This window comes from Cervus canadensis, chromosome 10 (genome assembly GCF_019320065.1).
Source record: "Cervus canadensis isolate Bull #8, Minnesota chromosome 10, ASM1932006v1, whole genome shotgun sequence".
Lineage (NCBI taxonomy): Eukaryota > Metazoa > Chordata > Mammalia > Artiodactyla > Cervidae > Cervus > Cervus canadensis.
In genome coordinates, this window is record NC_057395.1 from 63,955,400 (window position 1) to 63,973,691 (window position 18,292).

The 18,292-nt window shown below is 42.3% G+C and overlaps 1 protein-coding gene, 1 long non-coding RNA gene and 1 other non-coding gene across 4 annotated transcripts in view; 2 read left to right on the plus strand and 1 right to left on the minus strand.

Moving 5' to 3' along the window:
- CNBD2 (cyclic nucleotide binding domain containing 2) overlaps positions 1-18,292 on the plus strand; it is a 59,994-nt gene that overhangs the window by 32,335 nt on the left and 9,367 nt on the right. For both annotated transcript variants that reach the window (XM_043478677.1, XM_043478679.1), the window contains 4 exons: positions 409-547; positions 7,920-8,034; positions 13,459-13,636; positions 14,461-14,581. In XM_043478677.1, coding sequence (XP_043334612.1) covers positions 409-547; positions 7,920-8,034; positions 13,459-13,636; positions 14,461-14,581 — 553 coding nt within the window. The remainder of the gene's footprint in view (positions 1-408; positions 548-7,919; positions 8,035-13,458; positions 13,637-14,460; positions 14,582-18,292) is intronic.
- Positions 5,916-17,256, minus strand: LOC122447931. Its single transcript, XR_006271453.1, has 5 exons — positions 16,931-17,256; positions 16,232-16,351; positions 13,373-13,467; positions 11,015-11,244; positions 5,916-6,139 (listed from the first exon to the last, which is right to left on the minus strand). It is a non-coding gene; the product is annotated as an uncharacterized LOC122447931 (long non-coding RNA).
- On the plus strand, positions 16,540-16,612 carry TRNAG-UCC. The gene has a single exon. It is a non-coding gene; the product is annotated as a tRNA-Gly (tRNA).

The window sequence follows — 18,292 nt, forward strand, 5'->3', positions numbered from 1 at the left end:
GTAGGGCCTGGACTGCTGGGCTGGGGGATAGGACAGCTGAAGTGAGGAACTCTTGGGTGTTCCCTAGAATGGGAGCAGTTTAGTGGTAGCCAGCTTAGTGGGGGATTCAGCTGGGAGAAGCTTCTGGAGGGAGGATCGAAAATGAGAGAAGCAAAGCCCCAGTACCTCAGGTGCATCTGAGACGCATTGAGGGGAGCAGCTGGAGGGCAGGGCCTTGAGAAGAAGAGGGCAGGGAGGCAAAGGACAAGTGACAGGAGACCAGCTGCAGGCGAGGCTAGCGAGCAGGACAGGTACAAAATCATCCACCTCAGGCCTTTGCCAGAGCAGGAGCACATACTCCCTTTCCGGGAATCGCTAGGCCTCTGCCATGATGGACAGTGAGGAAGTCTCACAGGCTTTTCCCCTCAGGAAGATGGACCTGTTTCACTCCTGGTCTGATGAAACGCTCTGGAAGCTCGTAGTCCTGGGGAAGGTAGAGAAGTTCTCCTACGGGCAGCTGATCTCAAAGGACTTTATAGAATCGTCCTCCATCATGTTTGTCTGTGAGGTGAGAGGTCTGGGGTGGGGGTGGTGAAGCTAAGGAAAGCATGGCTAATCTGACGTCCTGTGGCCAGGTGACCGGGTGGAGCCCTGGTTTGCAACACGTCCTTTTCTTTTTTTTTTTAAGTTTTATTTTTTTACCTGGACAATTTTTTTTAAAGTCTTTATTGAATTTGTTACAGTATGGTTTCTTTTCTTTTTTAATGTTTGGCCATGAGACATGTGGGATCTTTGTTCCCTGAGCAGGGATTGAGCCCCACCCCTAATTGGAAGGGGAGGTCCTAACCACTGGACCACCAGGAAAGTCCCAACACATCCTTTTCTGAGCACCCACATCCTAGTTGCTTGGAAAATTCCTTGGACAGAGGACCCTGATGGTCTTCAGTCCATTGGGTCGCTGAGTGACTAAGCACGTATACAGGTCTGAGTTTAAAAAAGCAAAGGACACACACTTTGGCCTCCCGCCCTCAGAGGGTTTCTGTGATCGTAAAGATAGAGAGCTGTTCCATTAGAAAGAAGGCAAGTGTCGGGGGAGGGTTCTCTTTCCTTGAGCTCATATATGTGTTTATTTACAGATACATATTTAAATTATGCATTTGGCAATTGAATTTTAAGGATTCCAGATCACTTTTAAAAATCATAATCTTAAAATTGTAAAAGTGATAATGACCATATTATAAAACTTCCCAGGAAGAGGGAAAATGAGCTCATCACCTCAGAATAGATTTTCAAAAGTGATATTTCTTAGACTCACCATTTTTTTGACTCTCAGAGCAAATTGCTTTCCAGAAGGAGGGCTCCACTTTCTCTAGCTCCCAGCAACATACAGCTTTGCCAGTGCCAACAACCTCTGCCAGTCACTCTTTCAAAGGTTTTTTTAATCTAATAGGTGACAATTACTACCTCTTTGAGGATTTAACTTATATATATTCTTTTAGATTATTAGCGAGATTAATCCTGTTTACTCTATAAACTTTGTCTTTTGCAATAATTTAATAGGTACGGTTACTACCTCTTTGAGAATTTAACTTACATAGTTTTTCTGATTACTAGTGAGATTAATCCTATTTGTTTACTATCTAAATTTTGTATTTTGCGAATTGCTTTATGTCCTTTGCCAACTTCTCCGTTGGTTGATAATGAAAAGAAAATTTAAAATTTATTGTGTGTTTACTGTGTAACCAAAGGATTTTGCTATTGTCCTCATTCCTGATTTATAGACACAAAAGGGATGGTGTTAAGTGGCTTGTTCAAGTTCACGCAGTTGATTAGGGGCAGAGGCAGGGTTGAATCCAGGTCTGTCTAACCCCAAGGCTCCTTTTCCCAGAAGCTGGGACTTGGGATTGATTTGAGTCCACCTTTCTGTCAACTGTTGACTCTGCTCAAACCCCTAAGTAGCTCATTATCACCACCAACATCCTCATCATCAAAACTACCATTTTGGCGGGGAGGGGCTCTTCACTCCTGTGTTAGGAGTTCTACTAGCATCATTAATCTTGTTTTGGTTTACCTTGGAATAGGTAGTACTTCACATGGTTCAAAATTAAAAATACTCACAAGAGTGATATCTCCCTTTCCTGTCTCTTCCCCAAGACTATCCCTCCTCACAGACCACCCCTGGCACCAGCTTCTTATGTCTCTGTTCCGCACACACTGTCTGTGTACACAGGCAAATGCATGTGTATGTTTTTTCCTTTTTTTTCATAAGTCACATCACCCTACACAGACTCTTCTGCCCTTTGCTGTTTCTTTTATATCTGTAGGTTGTTCCATATCAGTACCTAAAGAACTTACTCATTCTCTCTTAACATTGTATAGTATTTTACTGTATGGTTGTATTTTAATTTAACCAGTTCCCTAATTGATGGATATTTAGGTTATCTCAACACTTGCTGCTTCAAACAGTGTTTTGATGAATAGCTGTGAATCAAGTACCATTCCACTATAAATCTTCACCAGAGCTCTACCAGGAAGGTATTATTATTCCAAGTTTACAGTTGAGGAAGCTGAAGCTAAGATGCCTTAGGAAAGGCCACCCAGCTAGTAAGTGGCAGAGCCAGAACTCTGCCCCTGGACTTTTAGTATCTCCCATATACCTATGGTTTACAGGTTAAACCAACACAAACATTTGGCAAGTTTTTGCCAAGGTCATGACACATTCGTTCAGGCCCTGGAGGGATACAAAGATGGAAAAGGCTGGTTTTCTCTCCTTATATATAGTCTCTACTAGATTCTATGTGTAGACAAACAAAGTTGTCAGTGCCAGTTACCAAGCAATTAGTGCAAACTCTGTGAATTATAAGAATTCAGGATAGGAAATTCTTTAAAGGCTGAAGGCTCTCAGGAGGGCTTCCTAGAGAAGGTGAGGTGGGGGATGAGCTTTGAAATATAGGGCCCTTAGACAAAAGCAGGGGTCAAGATTGGTTGCGTGCTGGAGCTGGCTCCTTCTGACCTGTGAGAGCTGATTGTTAAGTTCTCAAGAATTTATTTAACTACAATTAAATATATTGAAAACAAGGCTATTAATACTGAAAAGTGTATCATTCCTGAGCATTATTGCATTTTACTGTTATCTATGTGCTTGAGGTTACCTTTGCCTGTCATATCCATATGGTGGAAATCTAAACCATCGTGCCCATCTCTTCTCAATTCCATGTTCAGTGACTTCCCACTGGTAGCTGGAAATCAGCCATAGTGGAAGTATGAATGCAATGGAAATAGGCAGACACTCTTAAGTCAGGTCTTGATTTATGACTTTGCTGACTGTCTTAAGAAAACTATTCAGAAAATATTTATAATGGAGATTAAATTCCACAGTGGACTGGGTCTCTAGCTGTTACATTGTAAAGAGAACAAAATTAAGGAAATGTTTTCCCAGTATTTAAGAAAGACTCATTATAGATTCATCATAAAAGTTATATCATTGATGAACAGGTGAAGTTCTGATATGCATAGTGTTGTTTAGTCTCAAAGTCATGTCCAACTCTTTTGTGACCCTCTGGACTGTAGCCCACCGGGCTCCTCTGTCCATGGGATTTCCCAGGCAAGGATACTGGAGTGGGTTGCCATTTCCTTCTCCAGGGCATCTTCCTGACCCAGGGATCAAACCTGCATCTCCTGCATTGGCAGGTGGGTTCTTTACCACTGAGCCACCAGGAAAGTCAATATACATAGTGTTAAAACTAAAATATACATAGTGTTAAAACTATGTGTTTTAGTGTTAAAACTAAAAGAGGTTTCAGTGTAATGAATATAATTTATATGAGGGTGAGAAATAGTTTACCAGTAGATTACAAGTCAGACTTATTAGTTATTTTGGGAAAAGAGTAGTTTGGCATGTAACTTAATTTGTCTCAAATCATGGTTGAATTGTGACTACAGACTAGCCACAGACATATGAGTTCAGCCAACATCAACAAAAGCGTTCTGTGAGAATCAATTGGCTATATGGAATTTCCAATAAGAGTGTGGTATATATTCAGTTCAGTTCAGTTCAGTCGCTCAGTCGTGTCCAACTCTTTGCGACCCCATGAATCGCAGCATGCCAGGCCACCCTGTCCATCACCAACTCCCGGAGTTTACTCAAACTTATGCCCATCGAGTCGGTGATGCCATTCAGCCATCTCATCCTCTGTCGTCCCCTTCTCCTTCTGCCCCTAATCCTTCCCAGCGTCAGGGTCTTTTCCAATGAGTCAACTCTTTGCATGAGGTGGCCAAAGTACTGGAGTTTCAGCTTCAGCATCAGTCCTTCCAGTGAACACCCAAGACTGATCTCCTTTAGGACGGACTGGTTGGATCTCCTTGCAGTCCAAGGGACTCTCAAGAGTCTTCTCCAACACCACAGTTCAAAAGCATCAATTCTTTGGCGCTCAGCTTTCTTTATAGTCCAACTCTCACATCCATACATGACCACTGGAAAAACCATAGCCTTGACCAGACGGACCTTTGTTGGCAAAGTAATGTCTCTGCTTTTTAATATGCTATGTAGGTTGGTCATAGCTTTCCTTCCAAGGAGTAAGCGTCTTTTAATACTGTTTATAAATTGTGTGTAACGCACCCTTCATAACAGTAAAATGTATAGACATGCATACACTTTACCTAAGAGCTGGTTGTTTGAGCATCTCCAGGAGTGTGTTTGTGTTGTGATTCTGTGTTCAGTCCCAGAGAACAGTCAAGTCTAGCTAGTGTAAGCAGGAAAGGGATTTACTGTAAGCAGGATGTTAAATGGCTAACAGATTTACTAGTGAGGGGAGACCTGAATAAACAGGCTCTGGACTAAAAATGACTCCCATATAGCTTCAAATCAGAATCCAGAACTGGACTGTCCCCGATACTTGCTGCCCCTGCCAAGTTTAGGAAGCCACCTCTACAACCACTGTCTCCACTGACAAAGTGGATGTCCCTCAGTTCCATAACCAAGCCTTGCCCAGGTTCATTGGATTGGTGGAAGCTAAATCACACCCAGGGTGATTCCCTGGTGGTCCAGTGGTTAGGAATTCGCCTGTCAATGCAGGGGACACAGGTTCGATCCCTGGTCCGGGAAGACCCCACATGCCGCAGGGCAACTAAGCCCATGTGCCACAACCACTGAAGCCCACCCACCTGAGAGCCTGTGCTCCAAAACAAGAGAAGCCACTGCAATGAGGAGCCCACACACCACAGCTAGAGAAAGTCCACACACAGCAACAAAGCCCCAGCACAGCCAAAAAAAAAAAAAAAAATCACATCCAGAGCCTGAGCAGCAGGGGAGCTTGGGAAACGTAGTGTTTGGCTCCTGGCCTCTGCACGCTCAACACTGAAGGGGGATTGAATGCACAGAATCTGACCCAGAGGAGGATGAGGGTGAGGGTGAGGTGCTTGCCAGTGGAAGGGGGAGAGTAGTTTGGTAAGTCTGGGGAATCCTGTCGTCGTGTGAGGAGAGGTGGGAGAGGGCCTAGAGGAGGGGCTGGTCGGGGAGAGCCCTGAATTCCAACCTGTGTGCTGAGTCGCTTCAGTCGTGTCCGACTCTGTGCAATCCTATGGACTGTAGCCCGCCAGGCTCCTCTGTCCATGGGATTCTCCAGGCAAGAATACAGGAGTGGGTTGCTATTTTCTTCTCCAGGGGATCTTCCCGACCCAGGGATCAAACCTACATCTCTTATATCTCCTGCATTGGCAGGCAGGTTCTTTATTACTAGCGCCACCTGGCAAGGCCAACCTGAGTAATTTACTCTTCCTTCTCCTCCCTGAGTTCTGCTTCCTCTTTCTTAAAATCTTGGGGTGATTGCCTCCAAAGCCAGGAAGGCCATGTGTCCCCCCAGTTAACTCTAAGCTCTTTTGATACTATATAACCAGGAAAGATGAGGGCAATGAGTGGCGAGGGGTATAAATTCAAGACTTCCTTTAATCAGCATGATAATGACATCCTGACTAACAGAAAGCTCTTACTCTGGTTGAGCCTTCATTTCTTCATCTGTAAAATGAGACTGTGTACTTACTCCATAGTCTGTGAGGATGAGATTAGTGTAGCACAGGCTCACTCTACTCAGTCATCATCTAATCCAGTGGTTCTCGAAGTGTTGTTGCTGGACCAGCAGCATCAGCATCGCCTGGGGACTCACTAAAAAATTCAGATTCTTAGGCCCATCCAAGAGCTAGTAAACCCAAAACTCTGGGAGGAGAGAGCTTAGTACTCTGTGTTCTGACAACACTGACATCTGCTTCCAAATGATCCTGATGTGCACTAAAACTGGAGGGCCCCTGATCGAGGGGAAGAGTTTTTAAATTTTGGTAGGCATAAAGAACTCCTAGTGTTCTTCTCAAAGAGGCAGAGTCCTGCCTCATCCCAGAGATTCTGCTTCATTAACTCTGGAAATCAGCTTCTAAATAAGTGTCACAGGTGATTTCTGATGCTTGAATTTCATTCTGAGAAAAATAATATAGATGTCCCAAAGTGACAGCAGGTAGAGGGCCCCTTGACTAGCAGATGAGTTGACTAGCCCCTTACAGTGTTGTTAAAACCCAATTTACGGGACTTCCCTGGTGGTCCAGTGGTTAGGAACCTGCCTTCCAACATAGGGGACACGGTTTCGACCCCTAGTTGGGGAACTCAGATCCCACACACTGCAGGGAAACTAAGCCCGCGCTGCAACTACTGAGTGCACACACTCTGGAGCCCTGGAGCCAGGGAAGTCGAGGGAAGCCTGAGTAGGCAAAAGAAGCAAAACCTCTGATTCAGTTGTTAATGTGAAGATTCTATAATACATGAACATTCTGATTTCTGGCTTCTTTTGTATATTCAGAAGATCAGGCAGTACCAGGATGCATTCTGGTGTGGCCCTTCTGGCTGGAGTTGACGAGCACCAGCCGCCTCTAAAGGGACTGCTCTTTTTCCTCATTTTTATTTCCCACCTGGCCAGCTATTTGAACAGTTGTCCCTATTCCTATAGTTTACTCTTATTGCCACTAGAGGGAGAAATCAGCTTTGGGTGGCTGGGTGTCCTTGAGGCCTGGGCAAAGTTGGAGAACATGATTTCCGCTAGCATTGCAAACATAATTAATGCCCGTAATCAACTCATTTTGAACAGTTTATCATTTGGGAACACATGGTGAAATTGTTTTCTCCACAGATTCAGATGTGATTAAACACCCATGAGAGTCTTCCCAGAGAGAACTGCTCATGTGTATTTTTCTAGTACCTGCAGTTCCTGGTAGATAAAATGTTTGTTGAATGAATGTTGAATAAAGCTCCTAACACAATGCCTGGAATATAATAAGGGCTTATTAAATGTTTGATCTCTTATTAATCCTAATGTGTCTCTTAGACTTCCTACTAAAAAAGATTAAGATTGGGAATTCCCTGATTTTGTAGTGGTTAGGACTCCATGCTTTCACTGACAAGGGCCTGGGTTCAATTCCTGGTTGGGGAACTAAAAGTCCACAAGCTGTGTGATGTGGCCAAAATTAAAAAAAAAATTAAGGTCCAATAAAGATATGAAATGCATATGAAAAATGACATATCTTTCTTGTCTCTCAGATTAGGAAAGATTAAAAGGGCTGTGAAAACCAAGTTGTCAGTGTACTACACAGATGTGTTACAATGGGTTCTGTTTTGCACTGTTGGAGAGAGTGTAAACTTATCTAATGTATCTAGAGGGTTGGTTGACAATATATATCAAAATTTTAAATATGTATAACATCCTTAATGGTGATTTCTTTTTTTAGTTCTTGTGCTGTTTAGCTATTTGAATTTTTAAATTATGAGTAGATAGCATTTTCATTTTGAAAAAGGACCTCAAACCACTTGCATGAAGCAAGTAAAACAAAAAAGAGCTTATCTTCAAAGCCTGTCCTGCCTGGAGCAGGGGTTGACCCCTCTGCTTGTGTCCTTACGTGTCCAGGGCATGTGTGAAGTCCTGAGGTTGATAGACCTTGAGACCTCGCCCTTCTACCACAAGTGGATCTGGGAGCATCTGCGGCTGATAGACGACGGACCTCCAAACATCCACCTGAAGGGTAAGCCGACATCCACATCCGGCAGCCAGCAGGGGGCGCCTGATCCCGCAGCTTCATGGTGCCTGGTCCATAGCATCTTAGAAACCTAGAGCTAGAAAAGCCTGGCAGGATAGGCAATCTTCTTCTACTAGCTGTGGAAACCGGGCCCACACGGCCTCTAGGTGAGGCTCCTGCTGACCCCTGCAGCCCCTTTCAGCCTTTCCCCTCGGCCGCAGGTTGAGGGGTGGAGAGGGGTGGAGAAAAGATAACCTGGAGCTAGCCAGAGCTGGGTGTGAGTTCCACTGATTAGCAGGGTGACTTTGGTGAGTACTTAGGCCCCTGGGCCTGATGTCTTGGAGTCTGTCACTGTGTGTTATGGCTAAGAGCATAAGCCTAGGGGCCAAACTGTGTTTGAACCCAGGGTCTTTCTCTTACTTGCTGTGAACACTGGGCAAGTGATTCTGTGTGCCTGCACACTGATGCCCTCAGGGTCTGTAAGGCAGACTCTGGTCTCTACCATGTAGGCTTGTTGTAAGATTAAGCAAATGAATATATAACACTCTTAGAACACTACCTAGATGTGTTAGTATATAGTTGATGTTCACTGTCGTCCTCACAGAGGTTATTACTGAATGAGGGGAAATCTTGTATGCACAGTGCCTAGGAGGTACTAAGTAGATTTCAGTTCTCTTCTCATGTCAGTTCTTTTTCTCTCTTTTCCATTGCTAATCCACCAGAGTAAAAGCTACATCTCACACTTTTTCCCCCAGTTTTTTTTTTTTACTATGGTAAAATACACATAAAGTTTACTATCTTTATTTTTAAGCACACAGTTCAGCAGTATTAAGTACATTCTTTTTCTCCCCTGCCTTCTTTTGGATTGTTTTATATGATTCCATTTCATTTTCTTTGTTGGCTTATTAGTAGCTCTGTCACGTTATTTTAGTGGTTGCTTTGTAGTTTGCTGTATATACCTTTAACTTATCACAGGCTACCTTCAAGTGATATTATGCCATTTCACGTATAGAATCAGGACCTTGCAACAGTATACTTTTGTTTCTCCCCTCTCAGATGTGCTGTTGTCATATATTCTACCTTCACATATGTTTAAAACCTTACAACACATGGTTATTACTTTTGCTTTAAATAATTATCTTTTAAACATATTTAAATAATAAGAACAAAACTATTTTGTCTTTATGTGGTACCATTCCTGATTTTTTTCATGCCTTTGTATAGATCAGATTTCCATAGTACCATTTCTTTCTGCCCAAAGTGCTTCCTTTAACATTTCTTCCAGCTTTTCTATGTTTAAGAATGATTTTGTATTAATTTTATAAAGAAATTTTTTGTTGGTACAAAATTCAGGATTTACAGATTTTTTTTTTTGCTCGGTATTTTAAAGACTTGCCTTAAAGTCTGTCTTCTGGCTCACATTGTTTTCAGTAAGAAGTCTGCCAACATTCTTATCTTTGTATAATCTCCTTGCATAACTTTTTATATCCTTTATACATATGACTTTTTGCTGAGGCTGTTATTTTTTCTTCCAGTTTTATCAAAATACAATTGACATGTAACACTATGTGAGTTTAAGGTAAACAGAAAGATAGTTTGACTTACAAATCATCATGAAATGATTACCACAGTAAATTTAGTGAACATTAATTGTTTCATATAGATACAAAATAAAAGAAAAAGAAAAAATTTTGTGATAAGAACTCTTAGGATTTACTCATCAATTTTCTTATATAACATATAGTGATGTTAGTTATATTAATCATGTGCATTGCACCTCTGTTACTTAGTATTTATCTTACAACTGGATGTTTGTACCTTTTGACCACCTTCAGCCAGTTCCATCTCCCCCTTACACTCCACCTTTGGTAACCACAAATCTGATCTCTTTTTCTACGAGTTCGTTTGTTTATTTTGTTAGTTCCTGGTGTACAGTGTAGCAATTCAATGTAAGTAGTAAAATCATCACCAGTACCCTGCTCTGGTTAGTTTAAAATTTTTCTTTTTATCATTTTTAAGCAGTTTGATTACATTGTGCCTTGGAAAATTTTTCATCATGTTTCTGTGCTTGGGGTTCATTTAATTTTTGGATCTTTGGGTTTATATTTTTCATCAGATTTGGAATCTTTAACCATTATTTTAAAAATGTCCTTTTTTTCTATCTTTCTTTCTCTTCCACTTTGGAGACTCAAATCATATGTATATTGGGCTGCTTGAAGTTGTTTTTACTGATGCTCTATTAATATTTTGCTGTTGTCTTTTTTCCTGTCATTTTAAATAACTTTTATTGCTATGTGTTTGACTTTAACAGTCTTTCTTCTGCATTGTTTAATCTGATGTTAATCCTATCCAGTACATTTTTTCATTTCAGACCTTGCAGTTTTCACATCTAGAAGTTTGATTTGGGTCTTTTAAAAAATAATTTCTATTTTTCTGCTTAATGTACACAAAATTTCCTCTTTGGAATACAATGATAGTAACTATTTTAATGTCCTTACATACTAATTCTGTCATCTGTATCATTTCTGAGTCAGTTTCAATTCTTTGCTTTTTTCTGTTTATATGGTTCATATTTTCCTACTTCTTTGAATGTTTGGTAAATTTTCACAGAATGCCAGAAACTGAATTTTGGGTACTGCATATTTTAAAATTCCTGTAAATATTTCTGAGATTTGTTCTGGGATGCAGGTAAGTTATTTGGAAATATTTTGATCTTTTAAAAACTAGCACTTAGGCTTTGGTAGGTAGGATCAGAGCAGTTTTGCCCCATTTATGAGACAAAACCGTTTTTACTGGTGAGGCTTTCTAATCTAGCTGTTGGGAATAGGAACTGTTTCTGGTCTTTTGAGAACTCTGATGATTTGTCCCTACAAACATTTTGGGTGTTTCTTTCCCCATCCTTGGGTATTACTACTATTACTACTCTGCAGTATCTATTACTGCAGAACAAATTATCCCAAACTTAATGACTTAAAACAATACTTACTATTTCTAAGTTCCTGTGGGTCAGAATTTTGAGCATGGCTTAGCCAAGTGCCTCTGGCTCAAGTTCTCTTGTGAGGTTGCAGCTGTCTTCCAGGGACTGTGTTCTCATGTGAAGACTCAGTTGAGAGGGACCCACTTCCAAGGTCACTTAATGGTGTTTTGCAAACCTTACTTAGTCGGTCATCTTGTGAGGATCTTGGGGCTGTTTTCTGCCATGGCAGCTTGCTTCCCCTGGAGAGAGAGAGTAACACAAAGTATACCCAAGGGCGAAAGCCACAGTCTTTAAAACCTCATCTCAAAAGTGACATCCTGTCACTTCTGCTGTATTCTGTTAGAATCAAATCCAGCCCACACTCAGTGGGAGGACAGTACACACCTGTGTGGCCGTCAGGGGGTGGGAATCACCGAGAGCCATCTTAGTGGTGGCATTCCGCTGGTGGCTTCCTGACGTTATGCGTGTGTTGCTCAGGGCTCAGCTGAGACTGAAGGAGACCCTTGGAGGATCTCCAGACCTCTGTCTCGTGCACTCGCTCCCCTCCGCACCTGTGCTCTGTGAACCCCAGCCTTGTCTTCTCTGGCACTCTCACTCCTGTCACATTAATTTGGAGAGATGGCTGGACTCCTCCTGGGTTTCCCTTTGCCACAACCTTGTCCGGAAAGCCTCCAGGTGGTTGGCTGGGGCAATAGAAGAGCTCGTCCCATTTGTTTTCTATCTTGCAGAGATAATGATTCTTCATGGCTTGATGCCCAATGTCTTGAAAACCATTTTTTCCCATGTATTTAGCCCAGTATTTTATTAGTTTCTGGTGAGAGAGTAGATCTAGTGGATCTAGTTCCTTTTACTCTGGTTGGAAGCAAAATTCTAGATCTGCAAAATTCTAGATACTTTGGGTTATTTTCAGTTTTTCGCTATTACCCTACTGTGGTGAATTTCCTGGTGTGTTTATCTTTGCATACTTGTGCACAGAAACATATTGGATAAATTCTTAGAATTACTGAATCAAGTAATTGGTCCAGTGTGTAAGGCAGTACATTTAAAATGTTGATAAATATTGCTACAATGTCTTCTAAATAGGTGTATTTAGGGTTTTTTAAACCTGTTTTTCCAGTACTACTCCTTGTGTAGTTTGGATTTACTTCTACTAATGTTAATTTTAATTTTAACAATTAATTCTAACACTGTGTCTCTCTTGTTTTTGTTTTGTTTTTTTTTTACTTTGCTGCTCAGCTTGTGAGATCTTAGTTCCCTGAGCAGGGATTGAACCCCTACCATGGCAGTGAAAGCCTAACTACTAGGCCACCAGGGAACTCTCAGGAGATCTGTTTTTTAAATTAATGTCATTAAGGTTCAATTTTCATAAAACAAAAGACACAAATTTAAAGTGTGTAGTTCAATGAGTTTTATCAAATTTACATCTGTTGTAACCACCACAACCAAGTTATAGAACATTTCTATCACCCCTAAAAGTTCCCTTGTGCCGCTTCCCAGTCAATCTCTATCCTTCACCCCTGGCCCTGGGCAACCACTTACCTGTCTTCTATCACTGTAGGTTCCATTTGTGTTTCCTAGGGCTTCATGTAAATGGAATTATACAGTATGTACTTTTTAGTGTCTGGCTCCATTCACTCAGCATAGCATTTCTGAGTGGTATTCTCTTGGAAATTTTTTAATAATTCTCACAGAGGGCCTGTTATGGTGCAGGCACTGTGCTAGGCATAGCACATGCTCAGGGTTTTATGGCTGGTCATTTATCTTTTATTGCTACCCCTACCCCCAGTCCCAGTTTGAAAAACCAGATAAATGTGATCTGTTAATGGAAAGACACGAGCTTTGAATTAGAAACACCTGAGTTCAAATTCAAGCTTTGGCCCTTTGTGCTTGGTCACTCAGTTGTGTCCAACTCTTTGTGATGCCTTGGACTGTAGTCCGCCAGACTCTGTCCATGGAATTCTCCTGGCAAGAATACTGGACTGGCTTGCCATGCCCTCCTCCAGAGGATCTTCCCAACCCAGGAATCAAACCCAGGTCTTCTGTATCGCAAGTGAATTCTTTACCGTCTGAGCCACCAGCGAAGCCCAAGAATACTGGAGTGGGTAGCCTATCCCTTCCCCAGGGGATCATCCCGACTCAGGAATTGAACCAGGGTTTCCTGCATTGCAGGCGGATTCTTTACCTGGAAGCCCTTCGGCCCTTTCCTGAGTGTTAAACTTTGCTTCTCATTTTCTCTCTTAAATCAGGCTAATGACATTCGTCTGGATGTAATGGTCTAGCTCAGGGCCCGGCCCAGAGGGAAAATATACAGAAACCACAATATTTTTTTTTTCTATTTTTCTTAATTCTCCCGTGCATTAGACTCACCACCAGAAGACTATGATACACCTCCAACCACCACCAGTATAATCCTCATGTATGGAAAGAGTCGTTTCCTGTGCTTTCTCTAACAGATTTGTCTCCTGTGGAGAGATTTAAGGAATTCCAGATCAGGTCATATCCTGTACAGGATTTTAGTTTTCTGAAGCTTTTTCATCTCCAGAAAGCCCAGGAGCAAGAAGGATCCAGCTTCAGTAGGAAGATTAAAACCTCAGGAAATACTCTCCCAAAGACCTTCGGCTCAAAAATCAAGTAAGCTTTGCCCTTGACGGATTGGAGGGTTCAGAGTCTGGTTGAAAGGGGATATAACTTACAGGGCAGACTGTCAGGTATGCTGGGGGGTAAGCATAGGTAACAATCACAACTTTCCCCCAAAGGTTGGGGTGTGTGTAGAAGGCTGCCTAGGGGGACTTCCCTGGTGGTCCGGTAGTTAATACTTTGCCTTCCAATACAGGGGGTATGGGTTTGATCCCTCGTTGGGGAGCCAAGATCCCATATGCCTTGTGGCCAGAAAACCAACATAAAACAGAACCAATATTGTAATGAATTCAAATTCAAAGAAGACTTAAAAATGAAGGCAGCTGAGAGAGGTCCTGGGTTTGATATTGGGCTCTACTTTCTCCACCTCCAACTCACAGGGCCTCATCAGGCAGGCAGCTGCTTCCTTTCTCAGGGAGCCCATCTGAAGAAGGGGCTGCATACATTTTTTGGTGGTGACTTTCTGTCTGTGTATCACTCAGCCTTTTTGAATCTGAGCTTTTTCATAAAAGTTTACTCATCTAAGGGAGGCAGTAGATAAGTGCTTTAGAGTCAGTCCAATCGAGATTTGAACCTGGATTGGCCACTTGTTTTATGGACTAGCCAAAAAGTTTGATGAAATTCTCCTCTCCCAAGTCTCCTCCCTGTTAAACCTCTACAGTTCCTGACAGTGTCTCCCAGGGTTTGATTTTCTGTGTTCTCACCACCTGGGAGAAGGGATGGGTGATCTTAGCATGCAATAGAGTGAGGGCTGATTATTGAGGGAGTCAAGAGCTGTGTTACAAGCGAGTTCTCTTTAACAAGCTGTCAAATTTCAGGTCCAGGTGTACTCATTTGATCGAATGTCCCATGATCCAAACCAAGTATGGTGATCTCCCCAAGGAGGCTGCGGTGGGGGCCTACATGAAGATCCAAACTGTGGAGCAAGGCGAGATCTTGGTAGGTGTGCAGAGAGCCTTGTTCACAATACAGTGTGTGACGTGATGGGCTGAGGGTGCTAGGTAATGAGAGTAAAGGTTTAAGAACATCCTTTTCTGGATTTGTGATATTAAGGGATATTACTGACTTTTTAAGATGCGGTAATGTATTGTGGTTATTTTTTTTTAAAGGCCCTTATATTTAAGAGATACATATCCAAATTTTTATAGATAAAATTATATGACATCTGGGACTTGCTTTAAAATAATCCAGGAAGAAGGCAAGGGTGTCCCTTCTCACTACTCTTATTCAGTGTTGTTTTGGAAGTCCTAGCCAGTGCATTAAGAAAAGGAAATTAAACAAATACAGATTGGGAAGGAAAAAATATAGCTTTCTTTGTTTGCAGGTGACATGATTGTCAATATAGGCAATTCGAAAGAATTAAAAAATGAAACAAAATAACAAAAAAAAGAACAAATAAAATAAAACAAACAAATAGAACAAATAAAACCTCCTGAGCTGGTAAATGATTATAGCAAGGTCACAGGGTATAAAGCAACAAATAGTTGTAATTTGAAATAAAAAATACAGTGCCATTTACAATAGCACCAAAAAATGAAATACTTAGGTATAAATATAACAAAATATGTTCAGAAACTATATGCAGAAAACTGTATAACTATAATGAAAGAATTCAAAGAAGATTTAAATAAATAGAGAAATATTCTATGTTTGTGGATTCGAAGATTCAGTATCATTAACATGTCAGATTGTCCCCACTTGATGTATAGATTCAGTGCAATCCCAATCAAAATCCCAGTAAATTATTTTGTGGATAGTGACAAACTGATGCTAAAATTTATATGGAAAGGTAAATAAATATAAACAAACTGACAGATCCATACAGTGACTTGTTATTTGGCAATAAAGAGAAATTAGCAAACTATGAAAAGAAGTGGCAAAGTTAAATGAATATTTCTCTTTTTTTTTTTTGGCTGCAGTTTGTGCCTTGAGAGATCTTAGTTCCCCAACCAGGGATTGACCTTGGCCCCAGCAGTGAAAGTGCCAAATCATAACCACTGGACCACCAGGGAATTCCCTTAGAATATTTCTAAGGGAAAGAAATCAATATGAAAAGATGCACTGCAACTAGAACGTAGCTGCTGCTCACTGCAACTAGAGAAAGTCGGCACATAGGAATTCCATTAGGAATACCCAGCCCAGCCAAAAATAAATAAAATTAACAAAATCTGTAAGTACAAACTGATATAATGCATACATATGAATAAATTAATAAACAGGGAAAAGACACAAATCTCACATGCAGAAGAATTCCAAATAATTTATGTAGATATGCTGCCCTCACTGCTCCTTAGGCATGGACAGCACATAGTGACTTCCTTCCAGAGAGTACAGTATAGAAAGGAGAAAGAAAATTTTACAGAGGGAAAACTACTGAAAGCAAAGTGTTTCCTGAGTCAGGTGATCAAGGCCAACATCAGCAGTAATAAATCATGTTGATAGTATGTCCCTTATTTATGAGATAATAAATGTGGGATGTGATGTGATGACAATGGTGTACTACAGTCCTCTTCCCAATAACCTATAACCCCCATCTAATGATGAGAAAAAATCAGTCAGATTCTAATAGTGGGGCAACCCAAGACCTACCTGACTGGAACTCCTCAAAATTGTCCAGATCATCATAAACAAGGTAAGTCCGAGAAACTGCCACATCCAAGAGGAACCTCAAGGGACATGACAATTAAGTGTATTGTGTCCTGGAGAGGACTGTGGAACAGAAAAAGAAAATCTAAATAACTCATTGACTTCAGTTACTGATGTGTATCCATCATGGTTCATTAACTGCCACAAAACTATTACACAATGTGAGATCTTAACTGGGAAACTGGTTAAGATGTATCATCTTCTCAGTTTTTCTGTGAGTCTTAAATGGTTCTAAAGATTATCCAGGGACTTCCCTGGTGGTCCAGTGGTTAAAACTCTGTGCTTCCAATGCAGGGGACGCAGGTTCAATCCCTGGTCAGGGAACTAAGATCCCACATACTGTGCTGTGCTGTGTGTGCTCAGTCGTGTCCAACTCTCTGCCACTTCATGGACTGTGGCCTGCCAGGCTCCTCTATCCATGGAATTTCCCAGGCAAGAATATTGGAGTGGGTTGCCATTTCCTACTCCAGGGGATCTTCCTGACCGAGAGATTGAACCCCCGTCTCCTGGTTTGGCAGGCGGATTCTCTAGCACCGAGCCACCTGGGAAGCTCTAATTACCACTTGCTACTCCGCCAGGAAAAAAAAAATCCAATAGTGGAGGGGAATGTATGGGTAAACAAGTTTGACCCTGAACTCTGACCGTTGTGGGAGCTAGATGCTAGAAGATAGATGCCGGAGCTGGAGGCTGGGTGAGCGGCACAGGGAGGGCGTGAGGCCTCCTGTGAGTAGCCATGTGCCTCGGTCTTCCTGGGGGTGGGGGCACGTCTTCTGATGTGCGGTCAGTTGTTGTCACCATGAATCGGCAGGGTCCTCTTCATACCCCTTCACACCGTGTTGTGCTGATCGCCTGGCGCTCCTGCTCTCTGCACTGTGTGCCTTGGGAGGCAGGGAGGCCAGCCCAGCACTGTCCGGAGCCCCAGGCTCTGGCCCAGCCCTTAGTCAGTGCTGAGTGACTAGTTTGGAGCTTTTCCGCAGCTCTTCCTTTTATTCAGTAAAACTCTGTCCCCTACAGCTTTTAACGAGTTCTTCCCAGCACCCGCTGCACCCTACCCACCCCCCAAGAACAAACAGAAATCAGTTTCCTTGCCACATGATGGCCTCTTAGAATTTAAAGAATGCTGTTTTGTTTTTCTGTTCAACATTTATGGAGCCAGGCAGCATGCCAATGCCCCGTTAATTATTTTCTTATTGAGGGAAAACATTCCTCCATTCCTGCAGTGTTCATGTGATGTGGTTTCCAGCCCTCTCACTTCACCTCCCTGCAGTTTCAGAGTCTCCGGGCGAGGTGCTCGGGACTGAACACAGGCTGCCTGAGGCTGGGCACCTGCCGTGAACGCACCTCGTGCCGGCCCAGGGAGGAGCTGGGATGCCGAGCACCCTGGGTGAATGGAGGCACCACGGCCAGGAAGGGCATTGCTTACTGTGGTAGAGGGCATGTGGGAAGCTGTGGAAAGTGGAACAAGAGACTTGATTCCAAGCTTTGGACTTGATTCCATGGACTGGAGGTGGGAGGGGATGGTTTCAGGATGATTCAAGTGCATCACATTTATTGTGCACTTTATTTCTGTAATTGTTACATCAGCGTCACCTCATATCATCAGACATTAGATCCTGGAGGTTGGGAACCCTGCTCTAGACAATCCTAGAAGGCTCTGAGTGGGGGCTCAGAGCAGGGCCTTCATTCCCCACACATTGGAAGTGAAGCCTTAACTACGGTACCACCAGGGAAGTCCCACAGGTATTTCTTGAGCATTTATGAAGCTCCAAACATGGCCCAAGGTGCCAGTGTAGGCAAGTAAACTGATGTCATTCTTGCCCTCGTGAGGCTTATGATCTAGTCTGGGGACAGACAGTAAACAGATAAAGCAGCAAATATACAGGAGGTTTTAAATTGCTATTGAGAACAGAACAGAAAGCTGGATTGAGGAGGGAGGTGGTCTTAAATGGAGTGGTCAGGGAAGGTTGCTCTAAGACAGTGATGTTTAAGCTGAGACCTGAATGA